The following is a 21340-nucleotide window of genomic DNA, read 5'->3' as shown; positions in this document are numbered from 1 at the left end:
CAAGTGATATCACCCATCACAACAGACCAAGACACAAAATGCAAGTAGCACAGAAATCCAGCACTTCATATGAGGCGCACTGATGATGTTACCTAGCATAGTGATGAAATGTCTGAGAACAAATCTACCAGTTCAGCAAGCAAACTTACAACCCGAGTTACAAATCTTCTCTAAAATCGCATTGGTTAAACATGTTTTCCCTTTCATGAACCACACTGACTGCCTGATTAACATTTACAAGTGCCATGCTATAGTGTCTGTAATAACAGCTTCTAACATCATTTCAATAACAGATGTTAAGCTAATTGGCCTGTTGTTTCCTGCTTTGTCTCTCTCTCTCTTTGAATAAAAGACGACAATTTCACTATTTTCCATCAGAATGGTACTTTACCCAAATCTAAGAAATTTTGGAAAATTAAAAAGCATCACTCATCTCACCAGCCCCTTTTTTTTCCAGACCCAATGGTGAACTCCATCAAGACTCAGAGACTTGTCAACCCATAGCTCCAATAGTTTGCTCAGTATAATTTCTCTGATGATTGCAATTTTTAAACCAGAGTTCATCTCTTCCTCACATTTTCTCATGTATAGCTATTTGAGATATTACTTGGATCCTCTACAGTACAAAATGTTAGTTCAATTAATCTGCCATCTCATTTTGCATTAACCCCCAAACCTAAATACACTATAGGACCTATGTTGACATTGTAACTTTATATTTATCTTTAAAACATCCATTTTTTTTCAATTTTAACAAGCATATTTCAATAAATTCAGAGTTGAAACAATAAAAAAGAATTTATTCTTGCTAAGCACATTCACATTACACATTGAAAACTGTGTAAACCATTAGCACCTGCTTATTTATAAGAATGCACAGCAGTCATTATATAATCCATGGTGCCAAGCTAAGAATATGGTAACATTTTACATAATATTTCATGGAAAATGTTAGACTGTTAATTTTTGATTCACAAAAGGGACAGCCCTGTCATCATCATCTGCTAATAGCCATCACTGTATTTCAGTCAGTTGTGTTAGTTGTAAAGCAAGTAGTTAGTCATTGCCTCTTTTTTTAAAAAATATAATTTTTTTTAATGGTTCAATAAAATCTTCATGCTTTCTTGGAATATGGTACTTCATAGATGAAATATTGCATGGCATTTGCAATTACATAGGCAAAATCACAGAGATAAATACATTATTTTCCTATTAAGTATTATAGTTGTTAGGTCATTCAATGATGATTTAGAATAAACAGGCTGGAGCACTGCAGGGCTCAAACAGCACTGGGCCATTTAATGGGGTAGAAAACGTCATTATAAAGCAATGACCAAAGGACTTCTTCGGCTACTGCAAGAGAAATTGAATTTTCAGCACCTTGCTTAACCCAGAAATGGGCACAAGTTGCCTTGATCACCTTACAGCTCTTTGGTTATGGGGCAATTTTGTGTTGCACGAGGGGATGTTTCTGCTGCTGGTTGAATATCTTCAGGTGAGTTGTTAGACTGAGGTCTTTTGCCTGTCTGCCAACATTAATGATTCCCTGGCATATTTTTTTTTTAAAAATGAAAACAGCTCTTCCAATGTTTTGACTAACATTTCTCCCTTAACCAATAGCACCCAAGACACACTGATGCCACAAAAAGATTGGATACATTATAGCCATTGCACCTTAAGCTAGTTAATTATTTAGAGTGCACGGAGGTGCGTGATTACATTAAAGTACAGTATATTTATAAGTATTAAGCAGAGATGGATGGGGTCCAAGGGACAATAAAGTCTATCGGGGAGCTTTTGCTCTTTGTTCTGCAGACAGAAGCAGTAAAGGCATCTGTAAACTAATGATAGACACAATGCTGTTATTCAGCCAGTTGTGTCACTTTGTTGTGCGTTTGTCAGCGAATCCAGGTTAGACAAACATGATTTTATAATGAGTGCGCTTTAACGCACATCTGTTCTGCACACATTCACCCCCACCATTACAGTTTGTAAACAAAACTGAAGTATTTGAGTCTGCTATAGTGCCGCCTTCTTTTTATGAAGGATGATGAAGGGAACAACACGAAGGTGCTTTTCTTAAACTAATCATAAAGGGCAGCATCAGATCAATCAAAATCCTACTTGCAAATATCCCTGACATTCTCAAAAAATATAAAAAGTGCTGCTAAATTCAGCCAGATACTTGCAATAATAATACCACAAGCAGCTAATGCAGATTAACACAGACACAAAACATTTTAAGAACCAGAATAGTGCAGGTCAGAGGGTGTGCATCCCTCTGAGTTTGCACTGTTCAAGATCATTCATAAAGATCGTTCATTGCAATAGTAAAAATACAGAATAAATTCTAAACTTTCGTACAGACACAAAAGGAAGACATTTGACATTTAGTAAACAATAACTTAAAAAAAAGACTGACAATCAGCTGTGCATAGGTCAAAAATTTATTCTTCCATCATGGACCAAGCTTCGTCTGCCCGCTCGTAGTACTGGTTCGCGAGTCTGCCCTTCATGTCTGCCATTGCTGCGTCTGCTGCTTCTGTGAAGAGGTCTCCTAAACACAGGACCATGCAAATAACAACATGAAACACAGGTAAACATTCACTGACAGACTCTTATCATTCTCATCCTAATTCAATTCACCATGTGCCGCAGTTCCTGAAATGGCATCAGACATTCCCTAAACGAGTAGACATTTCAAATAACATGTTCAGAGATGTTATTTTACTGTGAGACTTGAATCCTGTCCTTCTGCCTCAGAGGCAGGAACTCAACCACTGCACCACCTAGTCATTAAGGATAAAAAGAGATTTAGCTGTCATGCCCTCCCAATGTGAACAACCTCACTATCTAAGGCCAGAGCATAGAGAATCTTGTGCTACAGTATACTACACTGGGCCAGAAGGACAGATTCAAATGTCAACTGCCCCAGATATCATCACATATCCAAAAAGTTTGATTAAAGTACATCTTTCAAAGTTTAGAGCTCTCGTATAGAAAAGTCAGAAATGAACAGTCAATGCATATGAAACTGCACCTCAGAAACACATGTTGAAAAAAAGGGTCAAGCTATGGGGGAAGAGACAGGCTCAACAACTGCAGTTTAACACCTAACTTCAATTGATTGGTGTCCTGGAAATCAATGCGTGTCATGATCATGGCATGAGCAAGGTGACAACAGCATTAAGAGCCTGAACAGTGAGTTTAATCTAACTACCAGCAGGTTAATTCAGTCCAGCAACATTATTTAAAACAATTCATAATACTGTAAGCATTTTCACCTCCTATTAACCTGTCTTATCATCACACTCTCTTGCTTTGTACTAAAATCAATTTCTGTAATTTTGGCCACTTACATGCTGCATCCCTTCTTAAATTTTCCTACTCCTGCATTCAGTTAAAAACTGTTCACCTCCAGAATCCTCTAGGTCAGGTAAAGGGTCATCACCTGAAATGCTGACTCCATTTCTCGCTTAAAAGATGCTGTTGGGTGATTATAACACTGTCTACCAATCTGGGCAAACAGACCATCCAATTTATCAAAAATACCCCAGTAGAAATATCAGGCAGTTTACAAGGCAAAACTGAGATATCAGAGTGTGAACAGTACAACAAATTAGGACGTTACATTTTGGTTAGCACTTCAGACTTGAATTCTGACATTAATTGATTGTGCGCAATTGTATAGATCCTCAGGCTGGGGCATCATCAAGCATCAAGGAAGCCTTGTTACTTCAAAATAAAATGTTAATGTTCACAAGAATATTGAACAAAGATGCAAATATCTCGGATAATAAACAGCAGATCATTTGGCATCGGAGAAATGAATGAAGAATTATTTTGGTGTAACTCTGCTTCAACGTTCAGACCAATGCTGAAGGTGGTCCAGATGCAATCCCTTACTGTTATCTGTGCAGAAATGCTTCTGTGGCAATTCTAAACTGTGCTGACACCTCTGCAATTATTAGACCATCAGAAATAAGAACAGGAATAGGCTATTCGGCCCCTCATGCTGCTCTGCCATTAAATAGGATCATGGCTGATCCAACATTTGTCACATCCACTTTCCTGCGTTTACCCCCCCATAACCCTCGATTCCTCTGCTGATCAAGAATCTATCAGCCTGAAAAGTCCTACATGTTTCAATGAGAAACTTGATTGAGTTTTTTTGAAGAAGTAACAAAGAGGATCGATGAGGGCAGAACAGTGGACGTGATCAACATGGACTTTAGAAAGCCATTCGACAAGGTTCCCCATGGGAGACGGGTTAGCAAGATTAGATCGCATGGAATACAGGGAGAACTAGCCATTTGGATACAGACCTGGTTCAAAAGGTAGAAGATAGAGGGTGGTGGTGGAGAGAGGTTTTTCAAACTGGAGGCTTGTGACCAGTGGAGTGCCACAAGGATCGGTGCTGGGTCCGCTAATTTTCATTTACATAAATGATTTGGATGTAAGCATAAGAGGTACAGTTAGTAAGTTTGCTGATGAAAGCAAAATTGGAGGTGTAGTGGACAGCGAAGAAGATTACAACAGGATCTTGTTCAGATGGGCCAACGGGCTGAGAAGTGGCAGGTGGAGTTTTGATAAATGCGAGGTGCTGCATTTTGGGAAAGCAAATCTTTGCAGGGCTTATACACTTAATGGTAAGGTCCTAGGGAGTGTTGCTGAACAAAGAGACCTTGGAGTGCAGGTTCATAGCTCCTTGAAAGTGGATTTGCGGGTAAATAGGATAGTGGAGGAGGCATTTGGTATGCTTTCCTTTATTGGTCAGAGTATTGAGTACAGGAGTTGGGAGGTCATGTTGCTGTTGTACAGGACATTGGTTAGGCCACTGTTGGAATATTGTGTGTAATTCCAGTCTCCTTGCTATCGGAAAGATGTTGTGAAACTTGGGAGGGTTCAGTCAAGACTTACAAGGGTGTTGCCAGAGTTGGAGGATTTGAGCTACAGGGAGAGGATGAACAGGCTGGGGCTGTTTTCCTGAAGCGTCGGAGGCTGAGGAGTGACCTTATAGAGGTTTATAAAATTATGAGGGGCATGGATAGGATAAATAGACAAAGTCTTTACCCTGGGGTGGGGAGGTCCAGAACTAGAGGGCATAGACTTAGAGTGAGAGGGGCAAGATATAAAAGAGACCTAAGGGACAACATTTTCACACAGAGGATGGTACATGTATGGAATGAGCTGCCAGAGGAAGTGGTGGAGGCTGGTACAATTGCAACATTTAAAAGACATTTCAATGGGTATATGAATAGGAAGGGTTTGGAGGGATATGGGCCAAGTGCTGGCAGGTGGGACTAGATTGGGTTGGGATATCTGGTCAGCATAGACGAGTTGAACCAAAGGGTCTTTTTCCGTGCTGTACATCTCTATGACTCTATCATTAAATAAGTATTATACAGCAGAAAATCCCAAGATTAACAATAGATATTTATATAGCACATTTCCAAAGGTGCTTCAAATAAAATAAATGTAACAAGGAGACACACAAAGGAGATATCAGGGCAGCTGAGTAAAAGAAGTTACAGAGGTAAGTATAATAGAGTATCTCAAAGGAAAGACAGAGGTATTTTTGGAGAGAATTTCAGAACTTAGAGTGTGGGTAGCCGAATTTCATATGAACCACTGGTTGAGTGAAGAAAACTGTAGATGTGTAATAGGCCAGAGCTGAAGAGGTGCAGAGTTCTGGAAAAGGCCTGTAATCTGTTTTAAAAATAGAATCAAAAATAGCCTTTAGAGACAGTGTTACACATCTAATTGAAACATGAACTTGACAATTATTCATTAAAAGGGACAAAGTATCAGACAGTTGCTATTTTTAGATTATTTCCTGGTCAGTTTGTTTGGTAAATGCTGATATCTTTATTCTACCTGCTTTCTGTGGATCTGGTTCCACACCAAACCCTCCTGTCATGTGGATTTCTGCCTTTCGAGCTAGAAGGCAATATTTAGGTTCGTCTCCTGTGCCATCATACTCTCCACCTTCATCGTAATCAGTCATGTTCAGAGCAGCACTGTACCAATACAAAGCCTCCTTCCAGTCTTGGGTCCTGCGATGTCAATGAAAAGAGCAGTTACATTAAACCAATGCTCCAGAGGCCATAAGAATTAAATAAACCCAAGTGACCTTCTAGCCAATATATGTGTCAGTGTGGCATTGGTCAAAAGGGCAGGAAGTTTTTCCTAGGTTTTAAGACAGGACAGAAAGAATCCATTCAACCTATTGTGCCATTGTAGGCTCCTTAAAAGAGGTACCTTTTTAGTCCAATACCTTATCTGTAGCCCACAGACTACAGACAGTCCAAATCAGCCAACTGAAAGTGACATGTCCAAATTGCTGTTTGAAAGTTCCTTTCAGTTGACACATTTCTTGATCGTAATGCTCTGTTCTGACAGTTATTTTAAATCTAATGCCTCTAGTTATTACCAACTTACGAGGGGAAGCAGTTTTTCACTACTTGCTACACGAAAATCGCCCCACTTCTGAGTACCATTGTTCGGTCTCCCATTAACCTATTCTCCTTGAAAAGGAGAATAATCCCAGCTTCAAGGCTTGAAGCCCAACTTATGATTGGTTTAAAATCCCGCTGTTGTTTTACTGATCAATTTTTGTTTGACAAGGTGACTTGGAGAGTTGATGTAATGCATTGGATGTGGTCTATACATACTTTAGCAAAAGCTTTTGATAAGTTACTTCATGGTAGATTCATCAAGACACAGCCCACGGGATCCAACTGGCATACTGGATTTTAAAAAAAGGCTGAAAAGGAGGAAACAAACGGTGAGGATAGAGGGATGTTTCTGTGGTTGGAAGTCTGTTTCCAGTGGCAACCTACAAGGTTCAGTGCTGGGGTGTACATTCACAATTCGGATTTAAATGTAGAGGCATGATCAAGAGGTTTACAGATGCCATGAAAATTGATAGAGTGGTAAATCAGGCGGTGGATAACTATAAACTGCAAGAGGATATCAATGGACTGGTCAGCTGGGCAGAGCTGTGGCAAATGTATTTCAACCCAGAACAGTGAGGCCATGCACTTGGGAGGGCTGACAAGGCAATGGTAGGAGCCTGTTAAGTACTAAAGATCAGAGGAACTTTGGTGTGCATAGCCACAGATTCCTGAAGGTATCAAGTCAGGTTAATAAAGCTGGTTAAGACATCATATGGGATACTTACCTCTATTAGCCAAGGCATAGAATACAAGAGCAAGGAGGTTATGCTGGAACTATAAAATGCTGGTTAGGTCACAACTGGGAGTAGTGCATGCAGTTCTCATTGCCACATCATAAGAAGGAACTGATGACACTAGAGAGAGTGCAGAGGAGATTTACCAAGATGCCTCCTGGGTGGATGGCCTGAGTTATGAGAAAAAAAGTTGTATAAGCTGACACTGTTTTCCTTGGAACAGCAAAGTTTTAGAGGGGACCTGTTAAATATGTTTAAGGTTATGAAGGGCATAGAGAGGCACTTCTTCCATTAGAATGGGGCACAGATTAAATATAAAAGGCCAAAAGGAAGTTGCAAAGAATTATTTTCATCCAGTGGAGGATGAGAGTCTGGAACATCTTGCCTAAAAGAGGTGGCCGAGTCTGAAACTCTCAAAATATTTAAAACAGTTTAAAAATAATTTATTCCAGGGCCATGGGCCAAGAGAAAAGAGCTGGAAAATGTGGTAAGTATACACAGATCTTCATTGACCAGTATGGACACAATGGACTGAATGGCTTCCTACTATGCTCAGAATATCTCTGAAACACTCCATCCCACCTCTGTAACCTTTCCCAGATCTCATGGAGCTCTGTAGTCTGGTTCTTTAAACTTCTTAAAATCTTTCATTTCACTGTTAATCACAGAATCCCTACTGTGTAATCCCAATAAGTCCACACCTAACCTCCGAACAGTAACCCACCCAGACCCATTCCCCTAACCGATTACTCTACATGCCTCCTGACTATTGCCCCTAACCTACACATCCCTGAACACTATGGGCAATTTAGCATGGCTGACTCACCAAACCTGCACATCTGTGGATTATGGGAAGAAACCGAGCACCCAGAGGTAACCCATGCACACTCGAGGAGAATGTACAAACTCCACACAGTCACCCAAGCTGGAATCGAATCTGGGTTCCTGGCACTGTGAGGCAGCAGTACTAACCACTGAGCTACCATGCCACCCAAAATGATGGTCATGTCAACATTCATCTAGGCCCCAAACTCTGGAATTCCTTCCCTAAACTGCTTGGTTTCACTCTCCTGCTGCTTCAAAAAATTCATCATTAGACTCACAATATTGATTGCTGCACAGCAGACTTAGCTGCCAAGTACATGGACATCAGGAAAAGAAAGGATGGGAGTTATCCTGTTGGCTTTCCACCTTCAAATAGTCCAGTATCTCAGATAGCCATGCCAAATGATTACCAGCCTTACCAATTCCCTCAAGTCATCTGATTGAGAGGAGGGCATTAGCTAAAATTCCAATTGTTCCTTCAATATAAATAGAGAATCGAATAAATGGAGGAAGCATCTAAACTGTATATTTTGAAATCTCACAGCTCATAAATAGATTTGCCTTATCTAGATTAGTCAGGCACCAGACCAAAACTAGAGTTCATAGTCCAGATGATTTGTTTTTTGTTTACATACAGTTATCCAAATGGTATCTGCACAAGGACAGAGTAACTGTGCTGTGTGTTTTTACACGCACAGCATACATATGTAGCAGTTTCACTGCAATTCCAGTTAAGACATAGCAATGAAGTGGAAATTCTCAGCCCAGGTGTATGAAAAACACTTGATGTCTCTTATTGACTAAAACATTTTCTATCATGGCTTCATTATCAGTCTTTTCCTTGTCTGCATTCCAACTAACAGGCATACCTTTCTTCAAAGAACTAATATTTAGCTGATCAAGCTTTAGGTTTCTTGTTTTACTGCTGATCGTACTTTATCAGTTACTGAACTTCCCTTTCATTCATTCATAGAGGATTTTAGGTTTCAGACCAACCCATTATCCCAACCAGTTAGTTTTCTGTCCTTCCTTGCAAGTTTCACAGCACTGCAATCCCTCGGGTGCTCTGCTTAACAGATCAGTTTTCAGTGCAAAAGTGATTACTGACAAACTATGATCACAAAATGCATCATAAGTGATACTGCCAATCATCATGTGCCTAGACTTCTAGCAAATAAAAGAAAACATAACTTAAACATTCAAACAGAGTTCAATCGGCTAGAGAGAGAGGCTGAACAGGCTGGGGCTGTTTTCCCTGGAGCGTCAGAGGCTGAGGGGTGACCTTACAGAGGTTTACAAAATTATGAGGGGCATGGATAGGATAAATAGACAAAGTCTTTTCCCTGGGAAGCGGGGAATCCAGAACTAAAGGGTGAGAGGGGAAAGATATAAAAGAAACCGAAGGGCAACTTTTTCACGCAGAGGGTGGTACGTGTATGGAATGAGCTGCCAGAGGATGTGGTGTAGGCTGGTACAATTGCAACATTTAAGAGGCATTTGGATGGGTACGTTGAATATTGGTATGTTGAATAGGAAGGGTTTGGAGAGATATGGGCGGGTGCTGGCAGGTGGGACTAGATTGGGTTGGGATATCTGGTCAGCATGGACGGGTTGGACCGAAGGGTCTGTTTCCATGCTGTACATCTCTATGACTCTATAATCCGGGCAAACTGATGTGATTCATTTTGGAAAGTCTAATTCTAGACCGAACTATACTGTAAACGGAAGAGCCTTGGGAAAATTTAATGAGCAGAAGTCATCCATTGTACCCTGAACTGCACATGTGGATAGAGTAGTCAAGGTATATGGTATGCTTGCCTTTATCAGGCGGGGTATTGAGTATAAGAGTTGGCAGATCATGTTAAAATTGTACAAGACCTTGGTTTGGCCACATTTAGAATACTATGCAGAGTTCTGGTCGCCACATTACCAAAAGGATGTGGACGCTTTAGAGGGGGTGCAGAGAAGGTTTATGAGCATGTTGCCTGTTATGGAAGGTGCTAGCTGTGAAGAGAGGTTAAGTAGGTTAGGATTGCTTTTATTAGTAAAAAAAAAAGGAGACTGAGGGGGGACCTGATTGAGGTCTACAAAATCATGAAGAGTATAGACAGGGTGGATAGAGGTAACCTTTTTCCCAGGGTGAGGGATCCAATAACGAAAGGTCACGTGTTCAAGGTGAGAGGAGAAAAGTTTAAGGGGGATATATGCAGCTACTACTTTCCACAGTGGGTGGTAGGTGCCTGGAACACATTACCAGCAGGGGTAGTAGAGGCAGGCACGGTAAATTCACTTAAGGCACATCTAGACAGATGATGAGTAGGTGGACAGCAGAGGGATACAGATGCTTAGGAATTGGGCGATAGGTTTAGACAGTGAATTTGGATCATCACAGGCTTAGAGGGCCAAAGGGCCTATTCCTGGGCTGTAAATTTGCTTTGTTCTTTGTTCTATTACAGAATATGTCAACAAGGTGGTATAGGACTTATGAAGTCTTAAAAATATTCTGTGCAAGGGCTCTATGCCAGTTGAAAGACAATAACTTTTCCAAAAACAATGATAAAAGTTATCAGCAATAAAATAATGGGGAAAAAAAAGATGCTGTACCTTTTGGGACTCAGATTGATGCCAGTATCAAAGGCTCGAGCTGCAAGAATCATGGCTGGACGATCTCCTGCTTCTGCACTCATCAGCAAGTAGTCAAAGCCTCTCTGCCGGTTCTGTTCGGTATCCTGTTCATAGGATTATGGATTTACTTTAATTGCTAATCTATGCAAATTTACAAGGAATTACATTGAGTCTTCAGCTCAAAAATAAGCTGCATGTCCTTGCTGGCAATTATGTAGCAAATGGGCCTACTCTGACTCAGCTCACCCGACCAGCATATAGATATATTTTGTACGAAAATAGGCCCCCTTACAGTAATATTGTTAGACGGTGTATAAATTAGCAACTTATAAGAACACATTGAGATAATGCTATTAAAGATGACCTTAAACATTATTGTGGGCTGTCCAAATTGGCAAAAGTAGATCAGAGGAAAATCTCGAAGTTTCCTAGACAACATTTTGAGGAACCAACTAAGCAATAAGCTATCTTAGAAATAATATTGTGCAGTGTGATACTGTTATGTAGTAAAACAAGTAGTTAAGGATCCTCTGGGTTTGTGTGATGATGAGTTTCCTATTAGATTTGAGAACTATTTGAAATTAGGGTTTTAAATTTAACTAAAGCAAATTACAGGCAACTGAGAGGCAAGCTGCCCAAGTTAATGGGAAATTAGATTAAAAGATACAAGGGTTAACAACCAAAAACAAACATTTGAAGAAATAATTCTGAACACTCATTAAATACAGATGCCCTTGAAGATAATAAACACTCATGGGAAAGTGGTGTAACTGCGGCTAACTACAGAAAATAAGGATGGTGAGAGAACTGCAGATGCTCGAGGTCAGAATCGAAAAATGTGGCATTAAGTGTTAGTTTGGAAGAAGCTTACAATATTGCCAAAAGGAGTAATAAACCAGAGGATCAGGAGGTTTTAAAATTTAAAAAAAGAATGACCAAGAAGACATTAACAAAGAAAACGAATGTGTAAACTCGCTAGAAATATACAAACATATTGATCACTTAGAAATGCTCTTGGTGGGCAAGTTGTTGGAGGGAATCCTGAGGGACAGGATGTACATGTATTTGGAAAGGCAAGGACTGAATTGGGATAGTCAACATGGCTTTGTGCGTGGGAAATCATGTCTCACAAACTTGACTGAGTTTTTGAAGGAGTAACAAAGAAGATTGATGAGGGCAGAGCAGTAGATGTGATCTATATGGACTTCAGTAAGGCGTTCAACAAGGTTCCCCATGGGAGACTGATTAGCAAGGTTAGATCTCATGGAATACAGGGAGAACTAGCCACTTGGATACAGAACTGGCTCAAAAGGTAGAAGACAGAGGGTGGTGGAGGAGGGGTGTTATTCAGACTGGAGGCCTGTGACCAAGATCGGTGCTGGGCCCTCAACTTTTTGTCATTTACATAAATGATTTGGATGCGAACATAAGAGGTACAGTTAGTAAGTTTGCAGATGACACCAAAATTGGAGGTGTAGTGGACAGTGAAGAAGGTTACCTCAGATTACAACAGGATCTGGACCAGATGGGCCAATGGGCTGAGAAGTGGCAGATGGAGTTTAATTCAGATAAATGAGAGGTGCTGCATTTTGGGAAAGCAAATCTTAGCAGGACTTATACACTTAATGGTAAGGTAAGTCCTAGGGAGAGTTGCTGAACAAAGAGACCTTGGAGTGCAGGTTCATAGCTCCTTGAAAGTGGAGTCGCAGGTAGATAGGATAGTGAAGACGGCGTTTGGTATGCTTTCCTTTATTGGTCAGAGTATTGAGTACAGGGGTTGGGAGGTCATGTTGCGGCTGTACAGGACATTGGTTAGGCCATTGTTGGAATATTGTGTGCAATTCTGGTCTCCTTCCTATCGGAAATATGTTGTGAAACTTGAAAGGGTTCAGAAAAGATTTACAAGGATGTTGCCATGGTTGGAGGATCTGAGCTACAGGGAGAGGCTAAACAGGCTGGGGCTGTTTTCCCTGGAGCGTCGGAGGCTGAGGGGAGACCTCATAGAGGTTTCCAAAATTATAAGGGACATGGATAGGATAAATAGATAAAGTCTTTTCCCTGGGGTCAGGGAGTCCAGAACTAGAGGGCATAGGTTTAGGGTGAGAGGGGAAAGATACAAGTGAGACCTAAGGAGCAACGTTTTCACGCAGAGGGTGGTACATGTTGTGGAATGAGCTGCCAGAGGATGTGATGGAGGCTGGTACAATTGCAACATTTAAGAGGCATTTGGATGGGTATATGAATAGGAAGGGTTTGGAGGGATATGGGCCGGGTGCTGGCAGGTGGGACTAGATTGGATTGGGATATCTGGTGGGCATGGACGGGTTGGACCGAAGGGTCTGTTTCCATACTGTACATTCCTATGACTCTAAATAGTCACAAAAAGACACTAGAAACTGGAGAACCAATGGTCTAATCAGAGTGAGGAATAAAAGTAATTAATATTTTTAAAATATAGAGAAATTAATAGAACCAAAAGCTGACAAATTGCCTTGATTTTAAGCTTATATCACAGATTCTTAAAAAGTAACACCAGAGACTGTGGATACCTCGGTTCTGATTTTCTAGAATTCCCAACATTCTAGAATTGTCCCAACCTGGATTGGAAAACAGCTGCTCAAGAAACAGGAGAGGGGAAAACAGGGAACTGTTAGTCAGTTCACCTGACATCAGTAGCATCTTCATCTTCCTGATGAAGAGTTTGTGCTAGAAATGTAGACTCTTTTGCTCCTCAGATACTGCCTGACCGGCTGTGCTTTTCCAGCACCACACCTTTTGATATCAGTAGCAGGAAAATATCGGAATCTGTTACTAAGGATTTGAAAAATCAAAATGGTATTAATAGGGAGAGCAACAAATTACTTAAGTCACTGTTGAATAGGCTGGGGCTATTTTCCCTACAGCATTAGGGGCTGAGGGGTGACCTTATAGAAGTTCATAAAATCATAAGCAGCATGAATAGGGGATAGAGCCAAGGTCACTTCCCAAGGTGGGGGAGTCCAAAACTACAGGGCATAGGTTTAAGGTGAGAGGGGAATGATTTAAAAGGGACCTAAGGGGCAACTTTTTTACTCAGACTGTGGTGTGTAAATGGAACGTGCTGCCAGATGAAGTAGTAGAGGCTGGCACAATTACAACATTTAAAGGGCATCTGGATGGGTACACGAATAGTAAGGCTTTAGAGGGATATGGGCCAAATGCTGGCAAATGGGACTAGATTCATTTAGGATATCAGGTTGGCACAGACAAGTTGTACCAAATGGTTTGTTTCCATGCTGTACATCTCTATGACTTAATCACATTTATGAGCCTTAGGACCATGAGGAACACACGATAGTAAGTTTAAACTTATGATTATCAGTTTAACCTGTCTGGATTGTTGCAAAAAGGGGGGGGGATCAGATAGCCAGAATGATGGAGACTTGGGAAGTCACCCTATACTTAACCTTGTTGCCTATGCAAATCCCCCTCAAGAATGCAACGTGAAGTAAATCAGATTGCATCACATCAACCCTGACAATGTTCACATCCCTCCTAGCAATACTTGATTTCCCTCATGCACCTCAATCACCCCTCAATATGCACTCACCACATGCCAATTTTCGTTTATCCATCCAACATTCACCCACATGCTCACTCATCCCTCCACCACCTTGGCAATGATCAACCATTGCCCAAAACACATTGTACTGTCCAGTCAATGTAAGAAGAGTCTGCACTGCCTGGGGGTGCATGCTTAGGGACTCATGGGAAGCCAGTGAACACAAGGTTGAAGACCAGTCAAACATTATTGCGTTGGGAGGTGATGTTGAGGGAGAGATAAGTGGAATAGGAGAGTGACAGAGAGGCAAACACTGTTGAGTGAGGGATGAAGGAGAGACAAACACTGTTGGGGCCCAAGGGAGAGTTGAACACCACTGGGATGGTGTGGTCTGGGTAGAATAGAATAGAAATTTACTGTCACCTGTACTTTTACATGAAAAATACAGTGAAAAGTTTTATAAGTCACTCTACCACGAACCCCATATAAATGACAGAAATCATACATCACAAAAAAGTAAACTACAGTTAATGGCTCCTGAGCTCAGGGAAAGCCAATTAAGGAAAAATGGAATACTCTGAAGACACAGCCAGGATGAAATTGCTATGCCAGCTATTGGAATACTGGGCTGGAAGCCTCTGCTGAAGACTGACACAAGACTGCCATACTGGTAGACCATGCCAGACTGACACCACCACACCAGGCCAGTGGAAGCCACCTTGACGTTGAACCGGGAGAAGCAGCCTGTCCCACATCAGACGTTCCTACAGACATTTCTGCTGATCCACCATCCTTCCCTTTTACTAATGCTCCTGCTCCTTTGTGCACCTGGGCTTGGTTGTTGACCTGCAGTCTGGGCCTAGGCTGCAAGTCCGGGCAGGGGGAGTCAGCCTGGAACCTGCTCCTTTCCTGTAATGCAAACACTATTGGACACTGAGGGGTAACTGAATGCTGCTGTTGGGGCAGGGGTGTGAAAGATGGGGAGCATTGTTGGTGGGGTTGGGGAGATAAACTGTACAATATTGGGAGACCTGAATAGAAGATGAGGTGTATCTTTATTTTATGACAAGAAAAAAAGGATGTAAGAATCATTCTGTAAGAATCCCTACAGTGAGGAAACAGGCCCATTGGCCCAGCAAGTCCATCCCAACCCTCTGAAGAGTATCCCACTCAGACCTGTTCCCCTATTACTCTACATTACCCCTGACTAATGCTCCTAACCTACACATCCCTGAACACTGTGGACAATTTAGCATTCAAAGTTTGGGAGAAGATTTGTAGCTCGGGTGCTCGTTGTTGGTGGTTCTGTTCGCCGAGCTGAGAATGTGTGTTGCAGACGTTTCCTCCCCTGTCTAGGTGACATCCTCAGTGCTTGGTAGCCTCCTGCGAAGCGCTTCTGTGATGTTTCCTCCAGCATTTATAGCAATCTATATTTGCCGTTTCCGGTTGTCAGTTCCAGCTGTCCGCTGCAGTGGCCGGTATATTGGGTCCGGGTCGATGTGCTTATTGATTGAATCAGTGGATGAGTGCCATGCCTCTAGAAATTCCCTGGCTGTTCTCTCTATGGCTTGTCCTATAATAGTGGTGTTGTTCCAGTCGAATTCATGTTGCTTGTCATCTGAGTGTGTGGCTACTAAGGATAGCTGGTCGTGTCGTTTCGTGGATAGTTGGTGTTCATGGATGTGGATCGTTAGCTGTCTTCCTGTTTGTCCTATTTAGTGTTTTGTACAGTCCTTGCATGGGATTTTCTTCCTCTTTAGTGAATCGGATTCCTGTGAGTGTGGCGTTGATGATCCGGTGTGTGTTCTCTATTTCTGTATTTTTAATGATTGCAAAGGTATCATCTACCAACTCCCATTCCTAGATGTGATGGTACAGAGAACACCAAACAGAGAATTCACCACAAAGGTATACAGGAAAGCCACACACACAGACCAAGTCCTAAACTACGAAAGCAACCACCCCAACATACACAAAAGAATTTGCATCAAGGCACTGTTCAAAAGGGCCACAACACACTGCAGTACACCAGAACTGCAAAAAGAGGAAGAAGAACACCTCTACAATGTATTTGCCAAAAACGGATACCCCTGCAATTTCATTAACGGATGCCTAAGGGAAAGACAACGGAATGAGGACATGCCACAACCCAAAGGACTAGCCACACTACCATACATCAAAAACATTTCTGAACTGACAGCCAGACTACTGTGACCATTAGGACTCATAACAGCACACAAACCAACAGCCACTCTCAGACAACAACTCACCAGGACGAAGGACCCGATACCCAGCATGAGCAAAACCAACGTAGTGTATAAAATCCCATGCAAGGACTGCCCAAAACACTACATAGGACAAACAGGAAGACAGCTAACGATCCGCATCCATGAACACCAACTAGCCACGAAACGACATGACCAGCTATCCTTAGTAACCACACACTCCGATGACAAGTAACATGAGTTCGACTGAGACAACACCACTGTTATAGGACAAGCCAAACAGAGAACAGCCAGGGAATTCCTAGAGGCATGGCACTCATCCACAGATTCAATCAATAAGCACATCGACCTGGACCCAATATACCGGCCACTACAGCGGACAGCTGGAACTGACGACCTGAAGCGGCAGATTCAAACCACTACAAATGCCGGAGGAAACATCACAGAAGCACTTCACAGGAGGCTACCAAGCACTGAGGATGTCACCTAGACAGGGGAGGAAACGTCTGCAACACAAATTCCCAGCTCGGCAAACAGAACCACAACAATAATTTAGCATGGCCAATACACCTAATCTGCACATTTTTGGATTGTGGGAGGAAACCGGAGCACCCAAGGGAAACCCACGCCGACAGGGGGAGAATGTGCAAATTCCACACAGTCACCCTAGGCTGGGATCAAACTCGGGTCCCTGGCGCTGTGAGGTAGCACTAAGCCACCATGCCACCAACAGTTTTGCTGGAATTATGCTCACCACTTGAGAGAACAATCCATCCAGTTTAGAGGTTTGGACTGTTTATAAAGAACAAGTCTGTTTCCCCTTATGTTTTTCTGTTTACATATTGTATTTTTGTTTTGTCTGTGCGTGTACACGCACACACGTAGTTTAAAAGGAGTAAAGTTTGATTTGTATATTGCAGTCCATAAATTAGTATTCCAGTTTTCCTTTTTTTGCCACCACTGGTTATGAAAATCAGTTTGAAGACAATAATCAGTCATTTTCATATTAATGACTAAAGCCTGATGTGTATATCTTTTAACCTGAATCAGACAGTCACGTAAATTGGGCTTTTGTAGCTAATTACATTTTCCATTTGTGTGAACTCCAGAAACAGTGTGGCTTGATGTCAGCACACTCTCCCCAGCAAGTCATGACAGCATGGACCAGAGATTGGTTAACTGACAGAAAACCTGTTACTGTAATTAAAACAATGCTGCACCGATCAGTGACATAGACTGCAAATAGCTGGGTCGCAAATACTGATCAGATGAGGGGACTGGACATAGCTGTTCAAGATTGCTGATGATACAAAGTTAGGTAGGAAAGAAATGTGTGCAAAAACAATTTTCTTCAACGGAATTTTAAGATTTTTGCCCTGCAGATCCACTTATTTGATTAAAACCTTTTCATCAGGAGGCTGCAAAAGGATATAAACTAATTCAGTGTTTGGTTAAGAAGGTAGTAGATAGAATATAATGTGGAGTTGTGGAATTATTATAATTTTGATGGGAAGAATTTCTTTTCAAATTAAAAGGTGAAAAAGTTAAGTGCTGGAACTCAAAATGGAATTGGGTGTAACTTCTAAACAAAGCAGGTACAGCAAGCTATGAGGAAGAAAAATGGGAAAATCAAAACTGGATTACTGTATGGTCTGGGTCATCTTATCTAAAAGGAAAAATATACTTGCCTTTCTGTGATGAGGAATATGTCCTATTAGTCTATACTCTAAGGAGTTTAGAAGAATGAAAGATGAACTAACTGAAACATACAAAATTGTTAGAGAGCTTGACAGGGTAGAAGCTGAGGGTAGACAGAGAGTCTAGATACAAAGGACAAAGTCTCAAGATAGAGGAATAATCATTTTTGCTCAGGATGAGGAAATTTTTTCTACTCAAATGATTTTGAATCATATCACAGAAAGCTGTGGTTGCTCAGACATTAAATATGTTCAAGACTTTAATGAATAGAACTTTGGACAGTAAGAATATCATGGATAATGTAGGGAAGTGAATCTAATCCAAAAGATCGGCCATGATCTTGTTAAAAGGTAGAGCAAGTTTAACGGACCTATTCTTGTTCTTATATTTTGCATTCCTATATTGGTTTCTATACTGTTATTGCTTAAATGCATCTGAACTGTTAATTTAATTACTTGTGTTGCAGTGTTCCATTCCAGGTTAAAAGAAATCTCTCTCCTGAGATTCCTCATTAGATTCATCAATTACTGTCAAGTGGAGGCATCTTGCCCATTTTATTGTAGTGTAGAAAGGGTTGGGAGAATGATATGAGGAGGTAGTGAGGACTGCAGATGCTGGAGAGTCAGCGTCAATAAAGTGTGGTGCTGGAAAAGCACAGTAGGTCAGGCAGCACCAGGAGCAAGAGATTCGACGTTTCAATAGACAATAGGTGCAGGAGTAGACCTTTCTGCCCTTCGAGCCTGCACCACCATTCAATACGATCATGGCTGATCATCCTTAATCAGTATCCTGTACCTGCCTTATCTCCATAACCCTTGATTCCATAATCCTTGAGAGCTCTATCCAACTCTTTCTTAAATGAATCCAGAGATTGGGCCTCCACTGCCCTCTGGGACAGAGCATTCCACACAGCCACCACTCTCTGGGTGAAGAAGTTTCTCCTCATCTCGGTCCGAAATTGTCTACCCTGTATTTTTAAGCTGTGTCCTCTGGCTCGGCACTCACCCATCAGCGGAAACATGTTTCCTGCCTCCAGAGTGTCCAATCCTTTAATAATCTTATATGTCTCAATCAGATCCCCTCTCAGTCTTCTAAACTCAAGGGTATACAAGCCCAGTCGCTCCAGTCTTTCAGTTCAAGGTAATCACGCCATTCCAGGAATTGACCTCGTGAAAAAACGCTGCACTCCCTCAATAGCCAGAATGTCTTTCCTCAAATTTGGAGACTAGAACTGCACACAGTACTACAGGTGTGGTCTCACCAGGACCCTGTACAGCTGCAGAAGAACCTCTTTACTTCTATACTCAATCCCTCTTGTTATGAAGGCCAGTATGCTATTAGCCTTCTTCACTACCTGCTGTACCTGCATGCTTACCTTCATTGACTGGTGGACAAGAACACCCAGATCTCTCTGTACTGCCCCTTTACCTAAATTGATTCCATTTAGGTAGTAATCTGCCTTCCTGTTCTTGCCACTAAAGTGGATAGCCATACATTTATCCACATTAAACTGCATCTGCCATGCATCTGACCACTCACCTAACTTGTCCAGGTCACTCTGTAATCTCCTAACATCCTCATCACATTTCACCCTGCCACCCAGCTTAGTATCAGGCGTAACCCTTCATCAGATACATTGCTAGCTACACCGCAACAAAAAAAGCTTCTAAAGTACAAAAAAGGATACCAAACAACAAATATTTGTTTTCATTAAAAATAAAGGAACATTGCCAGAAGATAATCATCAATTTCTGCACTCCAATGAATGCCTTACATGGCTGTATAGGTACCTTGTTTACAGTACAACAAACATACCTCCACAGTGACATCTGTCAAGATATGATGAGGCAACTGCAGGTAGATTAGACCAAGGGCAACAATTGCTTCCAGTTCTCCACAAAGAGCAGCATGTTCAAGATGAAAGATTGCAGACTTGCGATCCCACTCTTCCAGTTTATCACAGAATCGACCAGCCTCATGATAACGTACCATAGCCAAGTGCACCTGCACACAAAATATAATTGATTAACTTGTGATTTACAGTGAGATAGGAAATAAACACAGAAAAGGGAGCAATGGGGTGGGTTTTGGATTGTTCCAGCGTACAGTAAGCACAGACACAATGAGTTAAGTGGCTCTCTTTTATGCTGTATAATTATGATCTTTTATAACTGCGCCATATACACAAGTTACACTCATTACAATTAAACAAGAGGAATGAAAATTCACTCAAGTCAAGGTGAATTATATGATTGAAGACACAGTGACATTAATCTAACCCTATATGTTGTAGAAGGGAGAGCAGACAGAAGAAAACAGTATACACATACATCATTAATCACATCCACGCTTATCACTTGCAGTCAGATCATCATACTGAACCTCTCTAATACATTCCAATAAAATGGAGTAAAGTTCAGGATAAGAACACAGAAAAAATGACCTTATCTAGTGCTTCAATATGGGAGGAAGAGGCAATAACTTCTCAGTACTGTACCATTTGTTCTCCACAAGATATATATAATGTGATCAGGGATCTAATGTATTCCCCTTTCCCTCTCCAAGTTCCTGTCATACAATGTTGTGTTTTCTGTTGACAGTGTCAAATCACTAAATATTCTCGCTAACAATCTGTACCAATATGTCATTGTTCTTATTACTCTCATTTTTGACAACACAACATGATGCAATAATAAAACACTATTGTACTAAACTAGGCTAAATACAATCTGTGACTCAAATCTTTTGACCAGAATATTCCCAAACAGTTAGAATTACCTTGCCCAAAATAGACTTCCCTATTTTCTTTTCCTGCTTGATAGCATTTAATCGCTCCACCTCTACAGCCACACATGAAGGCCGATGCATGTGAGCCCTGGACGTATGGTAAAGGTTCCATTTATCTTCATTGTGGTGATCCTGAATGATAAAATCACACCAAATAAATGCATTGGCTTTGGATTTTTGTCAAAGTAACAATCGACATATACTGAAGCATTTATCTATCAGATTAAGAAATAAATTGCTTGCTTTACAAATCTAATTGTGTGCACTACAGAAATTTGTTGAAATCACATATGCAAACATAACAGCGTAAAATAATAATATTTTGAATTATTCAGCTGTCTATGCCATATCCATGACATTACATGAATCTTCTGCTTTCACAGATCTGAGTCAAGATTCCACAAGCTCTTATGGTTAGCCCAACAGCCAGACTAGAAAATACAAGTC

The 21340-nt window shown here is 41.2% G+C and overlaps 1 protein-coding gene across 4 annotated transcripts in view; it reads right to left on the bottom strand.

Annotated features, from left to right (window-relative positions):
* Positions 1–779: 779 nt before the first annotated feature.
* The window catches only part of eef2k (eukaryotic elongation factor 2 kinase), a 66520-nt gene continuing 45959 nt past the window's right edge, over positions 780–21340 (bottom strand). For all 4 annotated transcript variants that reach the window (XM_072559771.1, XM_072559774.1, XM_072559773.1 and 1 more), the window contains 5 exons: positions 20885–21025; positions 19922–20110; positions 10622–10746; positions 5878–6056; positions 780–2557 (listed from right to left, as the gene is read on the bottom strand). In XM_072559771.1, coding sequence (XP_072415872.1) covers positions 2448–2557; positions 5878–6056; positions 10622–10746; positions 19922–20110; positions 20885–21025 — 744 coding nt within the window. In that variant the 3' untranslated portion in view covers positions 780–2447. The remainder of the gene's footprint in view (positions 2558–5877; positions 6057–10621; positions 10747–19921; positions 20111–20884; positions 21026–21340) is intronic.

Source organism: Chiloscyllium punctatum, chromosome 40, assembly GCF_047496795.1.
Source record: "Chiloscyllium punctatum isolate Juve2018m chromosome 40, sChiPun1.3, whole genome shotgun sequence".
Taxonomy (NCBI): domain Eukaryota; kingdom Metazoa; phylum Chordata; class Chondrichthyes; order Orectolobiformes; family Hemiscylliidae; genus Chiloscyllium; species Chiloscyllium punctatum.
Note: the sequence above shows the minus strand (reverse complement) of the source record. Positions and strands in the feature narration are given on the sequence as shown.